Below are 12196 nucleotides of genomic sequence, written 5' to 3' on the forward strand. Positions count from 1 at the left end.
AAATAAACAGCTGTTCCTCAGAGAAGCTACAAGATTTTGAAACTTTTCCCCTTTGGTCTACATGGCTTGAGGCAGCAGTCTGGAACAGATGTTCCTTCTTTAGCTATTGTAACAAGGCTCTCATAGAGCAAACAAAAAAATGAACCCGAAGGGCTGTATCTACACAAATTAGTCATGAGATTCTAGAAACACTGAGGAGAGACTGTATGAGTTAGTCAAAGGTATAGCAAAAAGCTTCTAAACCCAGCCTTTAACTACTTAAGTTTAAATCCCAAGACAATCTTAAACTATACATATTTTAAATCAATTATTTACAAACCAAATGATTGTTCCAAAAAAATGGCCACTTTTTCTTTTCTTCTATTGGGAGAGGTGTTAGGTTTCAAGCTAGTCCCGTTTGACACAGCAATAGCAGTTATGCATTTAATAGATGTTAACACAGGTCAGCCATATATGGTATGGACTGTGGAGCCAGACAGCCTGGGAAGAATCTTAGCTCCTTGGCAGCTATGTAATGATAGGCAAGTTAGGATCTCTCTATATCTGTTTCCTCATCTGAAAAATGGGAATAATAACAGTACACATACCACATCTGGTTGCTACTATAAGGATTAAACGAGTAAATATAGCTCCAGACGCATGGTTAGCTCTATATATGTTAGCTATTAAATCACCCATTGATCATCTGTTACTCAACAAATTTATCTATTATATGCCATGAATTGCACTACAGACAGAAAGATAAATATGACAGACACAGATCTTACTAAAGGAAGAAATGTCTGAACAGAGATTAGAGGGATGAGTACGATAATTTAGCCAGGCAGAGTATGGAGAAAGTGCTCCAAACATAGGAAACAGTAAGTACAGTGGTCTGAACTTGAGAGAAAATATTCCATGGAAAACTGCCAATGTGGGGAGTAGGTATGGAGTGAAGACAGTGGTTCCAACCCCCGATATGTAATACAAAAATTAGCCTTCACTTTATGATAAAAGCTCATTCATGACCAGAAGTATACCTAAATGCCAGTGGATGAACAAACAATGGAACCATTTTAACAGTACTTTTTAAGAAGAAAATTTTTGCCTATTAACGTGGATTTCCAGAACAAGATCTTCAACAAATAAAACTCTACATCTTTCTTTAGCTACAGATATAATATTTCCATAGTGACTCATTCACATTAACCTGGTTTTCAAAGTTGAATAATACAGAATTAAAGAGCAACCTAAGAGACCAGAAGACCCTGACAAAACGAGACATTTATTTGTCAGGAGTTTTTGCCAATATTACCACTCCGGACTTCAAAGAGATATATTTTGTCTAAATTTTAAACAATATAACCATATTTACCCCCAAAAAAAGAAAGAAAAATAGAAGAGAAAAAAGTACCTGTATAAAATCTCACAACCTTGTTACAATCACTTCCCTTCCAGCCTTCATGCTTATTTTTCTCCTAAATAAAATTTCTTCTATATACTATTGTTTAGATTTAATACATTTTTATATTTAGTGTTAACAATTTTAATTTAGTGCAGTGTACACATGAATGTGTGTGTGGTGGTAGTGACTTCTAGGACCCATGAGAACTCTGAAACAAAGTATAGCTGTCACTCTGTTACCTACTTTTTGGAACCCTTTTCCCATTCAAACACTTTCTCTCTCTGCCCACTATTTGCCCACATGAAATGCCAAGTTACCCATAGAATGCCAAAACCCTCTAATCCTTTTAGATCTATTAACCTCTATTATATGCATAACTGCTATTGCTGTGTCAAACAGGACTAGCTTGAAACCTAACCCCTCTCCCAATAGAAAAAAAGAAAAAGTTGTCATTTTTTGGAACAATAATTTGGTTTGTAAATAATTGATCTAAAATACATATACTTTACATAGTTGGGATCTGGATTCAAATCCCAACTAGATCACTTAGAAACAATATGGCATTGATCTCATTTGGAAACCCTCCAAACGTCAGTATTCGAATTTGTGAAATGGAACACAAACTGTAGAATACAAGAGGCAGCATGACATAATGTTTAAGAGTTAGGGCCCTTAAAGAAGGCTTTAGAGAAGATTATGTGGGTTTAAATTCTAGTTCGACCATTTTATAGCAGTATAACACTGAGCTGGATGTTTCTTCTCTGTGCCTCAGCTTCTTTATCTACCACAGAAGAATTGTGTGGCTTGTGTGAAATACTATATGTAAGGCATTTAGAAGAATGCCTGGCTTATAGAAAATACTCAGAATAGAAGGGTATTATTACTTCATATATCCATTTTATACTTGATGCATAATAGTGTCAGAGGTCCCCAAGACACCCTCATGTTTGATAATTTGCTGGAAAGGCTCATAGAACTGAGAAAAGCCATTATATTCACCGTGATGGTTTATTACAAACACTATTAAAAGGAAAAACGTGCAAAGGGCAGACTTCAGGAGAAACCAGATCCAAGTTTCCCATTGCCCTCTCTCAGTGGAGTCCAACAGACAATGCTTCATCATCCCCAAAACAATATGTGACAACATGTACAAAGTATTGCAAACCTGGGAAGCTTCTGTGAGTCTTGGTGTCAAATATTTTATTGAGAGTCAGTCACTGAAGCATAGACTGCCTGGAAGACTAATCTTAGCTATTCTATCTCCAGCTCAGTAAGAGGTCAAATGGAGAGAGTGTGGCCCAGGGCCCCAGGTAAACAAAACAGGTGTTCACCATAAATCACATCATTAGCATATCTATATAAGTTGGCCCAAGGCCCCAGGTATATAAAACGCCCTTATCAGGCAGGATATTTCTAGGTCTCTTAGTAGCCAGTCAGGGGCCAGTGTTCTTTGGAATATGAAGGTTTTGAGCACCCCAAGCCTGCTGAATTAACCCTTTACTGCATAATAATTTATTGAGCAACTACCATGTGCCAGGAGCTATGATAAACATTAAAATATATATTATCTCATTTAATACTTAAAACATTTTTATGGGGAAGGAATTCACATTACTTTTTTAAAACCAATGTGGAAACTGAGGCTCAAGGTTAAATAAGTCTTCAGACACATAACTCGTATAAAATTCAAATCTAGCTCTCTCAGACTGCAAAGTCTTTACTATTTCCACTAAGCCATATTGCTTCACAAAACATTACAAAATTTAAAATAATATATTGCAAAGTATGCGACACATACAGGTATATCACAAATATATTTATTAACCAAATTCATTTCTGACAATGAAAAATAATTTACAGAATTGCTTTCAATTTGTGGAGAAAATAAATTAGAACTGTGACCAAATGTGTATTTTTCCTGTAAATTAGTTTTCCTTTAAAATAGTGTTTTTATTAAAAGGCTATCTAATCCTAACTAAATAATTATAACCAAGTCCAACAACCTCAGCAATAAAGTTTTCCTGAGATTAAAAAGAACCAGTTCTTTAAATTCAACCTTCTTTTTCTTCACACCTCAAAACTTTTTAATCACCACAAACAATTGCTAAAATACAGAAATGACTTACCCATCTATTAAGAATAACAATTTTTCATTGCAGAAATATATCACCAGTTTCCCCAGGGAGGCAACAATGCCTTCTCACTTTAATAAGTGTGTAGTTCTTTTCTTCCCCCCACCTAATCAGCTAATATTTTTGAAAAGATATTTTTAATGCCTGAATGAAAGGATTCCACATCAAAGACCTGACCTCCCTATTAAAGTATCCTAAAGGAAACCCTACGAATGTAAAACCTATTCAAAGGCAAATTGCATGTAGCTTATTGTACAATGCATTAAGGAAAAAAAGCCTTATAAAAGCTGCATGGAATTTGGTAAAATTATATCACAAACACACAAATTGATCTTAAAGTATAAAGAAACAAATTCATAGCCAAAAACTTATTACAGAAGTGCTCTGCAATCAGCCAGCAAGGAAGTCTTTATGAAGAACTTCAGAATTTGTCACTTTTTCAGTCAAAATGTCTGATTACAGCTTAATGTTGGGAAGGCCAAAAGGAGAACAAACCATACATTTTTCAATAGATTTTTAAATCTGAAATTTTATAGCTAACTTTCAAAATCAGAAAAGATAGGTTTTCCTACAGCAACAAGAGTAGAACGATGTAATGAGATAATAGATAAGATAGTATAAATAAAAAAACTTTTTAAAAAACAGTTTTTTTACCATACCATGAATGTGGTTCTGAAGTTATTCAGGTCAGTAAGAAAGTCTTCCACAGACACCTTCTTCACATCAATGGCATAGTATCCCATTATACTCTGGTATAACTTTTCCATGTTTTCGTGTAACTTCGAAAGTGTCTCATATTGTTCTTTTGCACTGATAACAAATCTGTATACTATAGTTAAGGTATTCTGAAATTTACAAAGTAATGCTTTGGGGGCAGGGGGAACTCTGTAAATCCAATGTTTTAGTCTAATAGCCACCATTACTATATTTCCAAAATTCTAAAATTACTTCTAATAGTTCACAATTCTTAAGGTCAGTCTATACTGCATAGCAACAAAATCTTAAATTCAATTTCCAATTAACTTTGGGAAATCATTAGAAAAGATTTATATATTTAATATTTCTCTTTAACAAGTTAAAAAAATTTTTCTTCCAACTTACTATAATAATATAATATGCAGATCATACAATATGATTTAAAATTATAGTTCAGTAGTTGCAGCTGAGTAATTGCAATGATATTGAAATCAACAGTAGAAGCATTAAACACAACAGTTAAATTGGACAACTTGGGATCAATTTCTAGCTCCTATACTTGGTAGTAGTGTGCCTGTGGGCAAGTGCCTTCATGTCTCTGTGCTTCAATTGCCTCATCTGTAAAATGGGAACAATAATATCACCAACTCACAGGGCTACTGAGAGAACTAAATGAGTTAACACAAGCAAAGTTCTCAGAAAAGTGGGCATTTAGTAGCACACAAAAATACTTGTTATTATCATCCCTCACTTATTTTAAACTTTAAGGTTCTAAAAGCAAACAAAATAAAATGTTAAGAGTTAAACTGAAAACTTCTTCCATTATCTAAGCAAATTAGTGTTCTAACTTCTCTTAGAAAACTGGTATATAATTTCCTTTATGCATTAGATTATTAAAAATTATGATTACACACATAGGCACACACATATAGAAATGTTCTCTCACTCATGATAATATAGTTCAAAACACACTGAAATTAAGAAGATGAATTTAACGTGAATGTGAGAGCCACTGACATTAGAAACCATTTTCTAAATAAACAATGAAATTTTCTTTCTTGTGTGGCAAATTGCTAATGCAGTCAGATATAACGTCACTATACCACATCCAGAAAAAATGATTCTTTTAGAGCATCACTCATAATTGCCTATGGCTCCTTTAAATTAACATTTCATGAAATGGAACATAGTTAAATTTGCAGAAGTCCTTTTACTAACTTTGACTAGCCATTAGCAAAATTTAAAACAAATAAAAAACAGTATTTAGGCAGGCCAAGAGAAAGAAGCTAAAAATGGAATTTTTATATCTAAAATTTTTTTTGGCCCACAATTTCAAAAAGATATGGTTCTTCTGGCCAGAACTTACATCAGTAGAGGATGAAATAAGGAAACTGAAGCAGGCCCTTTTCTTTGAGAAAAACAATGAAAAGACCAAGGAAAAAAGAGACAGCACTACTGCCAGGTAGGGAGTAAATGTAGACTAGCATATGAAAGAATTCTAATTCTTCATCATCATCATCATCTAAAAGAAAACACAAATGTAGTTAGCTGTCCTTGTGCAAACTGTTAAACTCCAACTTCTGTATTTGTCAAGAGCTTTGGAAAAATACACGAGATACTCAACAAAATAAACATTTCATAAAATTCATTATAAAAATATTGATATAAGCCCAATTACTTGATGTTTTGGGAAATCTACTTTGTTTTCCTTTACCAACACTGAGGCCAAATTCTCATGAATTTCTACTAGAATCACTGTCATCTTCCCATTTGAGAGGTAGATAACAACCAGATCTGTGTTTACGTGCATTGAACCACAAGTATTAAGTGTTGGCCAACTATGACTTGGAATTCTACTCCTGGTATGCCAGTATTGCTCATTACCAAACCACCTACCACAAATATATCCCACATTTATTCTTAGGTCATACTGCCTTTATTACAGTTCTGTCATTGAGGATGCCCATAAATTCCATTAACATACTTTATAAGGATCAGTATCATTTAGTCCTATGTGTCTAATATATTTCATAACTTTCTTAAGTACACAGGATCCAGCGAGCCATTCAGTAAGTGTTTACTGAGTTCCACTGTATTCTAGGCACTAGGAAAAACAGTAGCTAACAAGTCAGGCAAAGTCCCTGCTGTCATGAAACTTTTTAGAGTATGGAGACAGATAATAGACAAATGAATCGGATTTTCAACATAGTAATAAGTATGATGTAGAAAATAAAATTTGATATTACATAGAGCGACAGAGGTTAGGTAGTTAAAGTCTTGGCTAAGAAAGTGAGATTGACTAAAACAGAGGCTTGACTGTTAAAGAGCAGTGAGCTGTCCATTGGGTAGTACTGCCTTGTAAGTATAAGGCTTCAGAAAATGAAAAGATTTTTATAAATTTGGGGACTCAGAGAGAATTAAGAGCAGCACATTTAATGCTAGTTTTAAAACTTTGCTAAGAAGGAATTAAGTGGAAGACAGGCAAGAAAGAAAGAACAGAAGAAGAAAAGGAGAAGAAAGTGAGAAGACTAATTCAAGAGAAGAAAAATCTGCTGCAATAAATCACCCAATTGCCCTACTTCCCACTCTTACAACTGGGCCGTGTATTATACAAGTTTACATTTCATCCATTCCAATCTTCTATTTTACTTCCTAGTCGCCACAGTTCAAAGTTCAACATACTAAATTCCTTTATCTGAAAAATGCTGTACATTATGCAGTATAGAATATAGATATAAGTAAATCTTTCTCTCAATGAATTTACTGGGCTGGCTTTAGCATCTACCCAGTGATTTCAGAAGTTTCTAAAGCATTGCTATATAGAATAACACACAAAAAAAGTGTGAAAATAAAGTGGGATTTCAATGAACAAATTTAAAGAATATAACATGGAAAGGAGTCAAGTAACTTGTCACATAAGTTGTAATAAATACAGAAATATAAAAATGTCTAGCAAAATAAGTTTTTCTGAAAGACTCAGGAGAGGGAGTAGGAAGAAAATAGAAAGGCAAGTGCTCACGCAAGAAGAATTTCAAGTGCAATGCTCCAAATTCTGTTTGTTATTCTCCTTAAAATAAGACATATCACAGAATTTAAAGATCATGAGAAAGGAACAAGCACTACATGACACAAATCCTGGCATATTCTTAATTGTCTCACCGATAAAAATTTAGTAAGTACGTACACCTCACATATAATAGCTTGCATGTAACAATACTGATATACATTGAATTCTGTTTCACATTTTTCAAGCAAGTAGTTACTGTGGAAATATTCAACTCTAATTAAGCCTCTGACTAGACTTAGCAAGTGGGAGGTAATAATTATTACTAAAATGTCAATGATATTTGAAATAATAGTGCATGCTTTTTAAAGGATGCACTAAATTCAATTTTTTAATATTAAGCAGTATATGTAAAGAGTAAGCATATACAGAAAGAATAAAAATACAATATACTATCATCAAGTGCTATTAGTAAAATTTCACATTACAATAAAATTGTATCTTAATAATTTAAAACAATTCAATTAATTGATTTAACAGTTCACTAAATTATAATTATTTAAGTACGTACTTGTAAGATACATTGTTAACAAATTTAAAAATACACATATTCTTCCAGAATTGGTGAATGAAACAAACATTTGATATGTACCTCGATGAATAAGCATTTCAATGAAAAACATGAACAAAGTTTAAGTGGTTAATAACAAACTTTAAGTATATTTTATTCATTGTGCATTTTAGCTTCCAAATTCTTCAATTTTTTAACATCTAAGAAGCTCACAATTTGCCATTTTAATAAGATCTGTATAAATGCATTTAATATGCAAAATCTGACTTGTCAGTCCTAATTAATGTAAACAAAGACTCGCAATGAATGAATTTAATTACTTCGAAACTAGTATGTCTAACTAAGATGAAAAGCAAACGAGTGCAATCTAATCTCAGCAAAGAATATTTATGATTATAAGCTTTGTCAATAGCAAAGTGCACCAACTGTTCATATATCTGACTTCCAAGAGATACACGAATGCTAATCAGTTCATTAGAGACTTCTAGGTTGTGATATTTAGCGACAGGATGTAGTAGCTTTCTTGTCCATGGAGTATAATTGTACTCAGAATGAAAAATTGTTTCCAACAAAGCATCATCCTTCCTGTTTCTGATTTCCTGCTGGTTGCTTTTTATGAGCCGCATACCTTTCAGGAAGCCGACATCATTCAGTTTCTTGTGTCACATAAATACAAGTATAGATATGTCCTGAGATCGTCTGCTAAGCAAGATTCTACAACCTTTACTCCAAGCTCAGGAATTCATCTTGGTTCTATAAACCTGAGCTTCATAATTAGTGCACTCACAGTGTACTACCAGAAGCTACATGCAAGCAAAATCTTTTCTGAACTGCTTTATATCTATAGGGAACAATAATAAGTAGTTCAATTAACAGTACTTAGTTATTAACAAACTGTCACATATGAACATTTTAACATGATAAAATTAAGAAAAAAGCTAAGAATGGTGAAACATATAACTGTAATAATATATTTATTTTTAAAAGCACACTTTGTCATATGAGAAGGTAGTACAAAAAAATTTTTGTTGAATACAGATTTCACCTTTAGTTAAAAGAAAAAAAAAAAAAAATCCTTACTCAGTATGGTGATAAAGGCATCCTCCCTAATGAAATAAGAAACTGGATGGGTGGCAAGATACAAAAGGAAACAAACACATTAGCCTGAATTGATTGTTGCTGGAGTATATTTTTATGATATTTCCCGACAGAGACAGTGAAGGAAGCTAAAACTCAACTAGTTCACAATTAAGCTGAAAGCATATACAATAAAATCTATGACAAGCCAAATATTAATTTTATGATTCACTAAATCTCAGGAGAGAAGAGGTAGAAACAGGAAAAACAGTCATTTTATTTCAAGTACCTCAGTTTAAGATATTAGGAGTGTCTATTTATAAGAGCTCATTTTAGAAGTGAGTTATCTTTCATACAGAATTCATTTGTCCATATGGGATTTTAATAATGCATTGTAGTAATATTTTATTACAACACAAAAGATATCAGTCTGTAATTTCACAAAATGGTTTGCAAAGCAACTCAACATTACTTTCAGGAAATAAAAAAGTTTATTACTTCAGTTACTCATTAGAGATTAAGCTACAAAGTTAGTGATAATAAAGATAATTGAATACAAAGGAAACCTTAAACAGGACACAAGCCTCATGCTATTAATTATATATATGTGTGTGTGTGTGTGTGTGTGTGTGTGTGTGTGTATGTATATACACACATATATATTTATCGATTTATTTGGGTTAGGAAAATATCAATACAAGTAGTGACTATAATAAACTCCATTTTGATTTTGTAACCATCTAGTATTTCTAAAGGAAATATTAAATTTTATGGAGCACAAACTAATTTATAATATATGCCAATTCTTGAAGTTAAGCTGACTAGTTAAACTTGTTTATGAAGTCTTGTATCTGCTTCCTCAAACATTTCAAAGGTATCTAAATCACATCATGAGTTTAGAGTCAAACTTCCTCAAACTGAGTTTTAATATCCTTTCAATTCATCATGTACATCAGAAGGAAATAAGGTATACGACAGGGAAAAGATGAGAGAAAATACTATTATCTAAGCTGATAAAAAGGAAAAAAATAGAAATTAATGATCACACATTTGTGGGTGGGCATGGTGGCTCATGCCTGTAATCCCAGCACTTTGGGAGGCTGACGGCTGGCAGATCACTTGAGGTTAGGAGTTCGATACCAGTCTGGCCAATATGGTGAAACCCTGTCTCTACTAAAAATACAAAAAAATTAGCTGGGCGTGGTGGTGCGTGCCTGTAGGCGCAGCTACATGAGAGACTGAGGCAGGAGAATTGCTTCAACTTGGGAAGCAGAGGTTGCAGTGAACCAAGATCATGCCACTGCACTCCAGCCTGGGTCTCAAAAAATAAATAAACAAATAAATAAACAAACAAACAGACATACATTTGTGTATTATTCATGATTGACAGACACTTCGATAAATTTCCCTGCAAGAAGGCAAAGGTTAAACTTTCTGTAATTTGGCACTACAGAATGATCTCTGGTTACACAAAGACACCTAAAATATTAAATAAATTGTATCTCTAGTTGACTAGTGACTTAAGTTATTTAGATATCAAAAGGATATGGACATCTTTGTCACAAACTTGTCATGCAAGTCCTCAGGAGGGGGAAAGGTTTCCAATTCCTTCTCAAGCTGTTGAAGCTGCCTTCCCATCTGCCTCAAATTCTTTTCCAGCGTTTCTACAGAGACTAAAAGAGAGTATATTAAATGCCCTGAAAGGACAAAATTATAATACATAAAAGGTAAGACACCCTAGAAACAAAACATTCATGAAAACAACTCACAATAATGTAAGAAAATTCATTATAAAATAAAGAAAAATAAATTTCACTTTTTTTAACCTTTCAATTTAAAATGTAGTTATAAAAGAAATTCAGTAAGGCAGTCTTTAAAACATAAGACAAAATTTAAGAAATGCTCACACACACAAGTAAACCACACTTCAGAAATAAGTTTCATTAGAATTCTTGACAATTGGAAATACTACAAAATCATCAGTCTATTCAGAGACAAAAAGAAAACATTTTTAAAAATTGGACTGATTTAAATATAATTTTAACATTTTTCAAAATCATCTCTTGACAGGGAACAGTGAGTAGATGGGAAAGATGGAGAAAAGTTCTTTCTATTGTCCAAGCTTATCTACAACGGGAAAGAAAAGGTATCAGAGGCTACTTATAATGACAAATGTCAAGCTTTCTTTACTGATATCCTGAACACAATTTGTGTTTATTATCTAATAATATTTTTCCTTCTTTGACTTAAAGTGGCTCTCACAGTACACATGAAGAAGAAATGGTAAACCAGGGCACTGTGTCACTATGAGAATATACTAGCCACCCAGCAGAACACACATTAAGGATCATTTCTGAAAATCTTTTCATAGTCAATTTTACATGACACTAGGAAAAAGATTTAATAGTACAAAAAGAAGACAGAGTGACCTAAACCAACTTTTAAAATATTTGCTTTAGGTACAAATGAATTCTAGGTTAAAAAAAAATTATTGTTTTTGTTCAAGGTGAACTATATAAAATGATGTTTAAAGAATGAATACAGTAATTCAAGGTAATCTGCCATTCTTAGGATTTGAATTAATCCTGAAGAATGGGTGCAATTCAAGTTTTATCTATAAGGATAGGAATATCCTTGGAAGCAATCTAAATGCCCAACAAAATGAAACTGAGTTTTTTTTTTTTTTTAAATTTTAGCTTGGTTCAAAAGAATAAAATAGTAAGGAGACATTAAAAATAATGTATAAGAATATGAAATGGTGTTTTATTGTTTGTTTAACCTAGTTGTACAGAAAATAACATTTGGTATTCTGACATTAACAGCTTTTAATATCTAAATGTGTTTTCTTATTTTAAAAAATTAGCAATCTAATTCTCAGATGCAATGTTTAAGGAGTCCAATGATTGAACTCTTCCGAGAACCACATATAATACTTGTTTGTGCTTGAAGAGTGATGGTACTTTAACTATTTGCTCCCACCGTGATGAAGCTAGTCTGGATTTATACTCATGCATATTTTCTCAGTAGGCTTTTTTTCTCTTCTCATGTATTCCCTTTCTGTGATATTTTGAATTTACACACTAAATACTATAATAATACACACCATTATCTGAGTCATTGTCTCAATTTTAAGAATCACAGATTCTTACCTTTTTAACTATTTAACTCATTTCCCCAATACCTTGCTGGGCACTGCTCATAGTGGTAACATATATTTCTTATGTTATGCTCTTTCATTTTTATGTCTGCTTGTCAATTATCCACAACCAAGTTTCTATTTGATTAGGCCAATGGCGTTTCATTTACTCTTCCCATTTCCAATTTTTTTCTTT

The 12196-nt window shown here is 32.8% G+C and overlaps 1 protein-coding gene across 3 annotated transcripts in view; it reads right to left on the reverse strand.

Moving 5' to 3' along the window:
• The window catches only part of DIAPH3 (diaphanous related formin 3), a 485256-nt gene that overhangs the window by 158749 nt on the left and 314311 nt on the right, over positions 1-12196 (reverse strand). For 2 of the 3 annotated variants that reach the window (XM_054528709.2, XM_054528710.2), the window contains 2 exons: positions 10412-10537; positions 4176-4339 (listed from right to left, as the gene is read on the reverse strand). In XM_054528709.2, the coding sequence (XP_054384684.2) occupies positions 4176-4339; positions 10412-10537 (290 nt within the window). 3 annotated transcript variants of the gene reach the window in all.

The sequence above is a fragment of the Pongo abelii genome, chromosome 14 (assembly GCF_028885655.2).
Source record: "Pongo abelii isolate AG06213 chromosome 14, NHGRI_mPonAbe1-v2.0_pri, whole genome shotgun sequence".
NCBI classification, from domain to species: Eukaryota; Metazoa; Chordata; class Mammalia; order Primates; family Hominidae; genus Pongo; species Pongo abelii.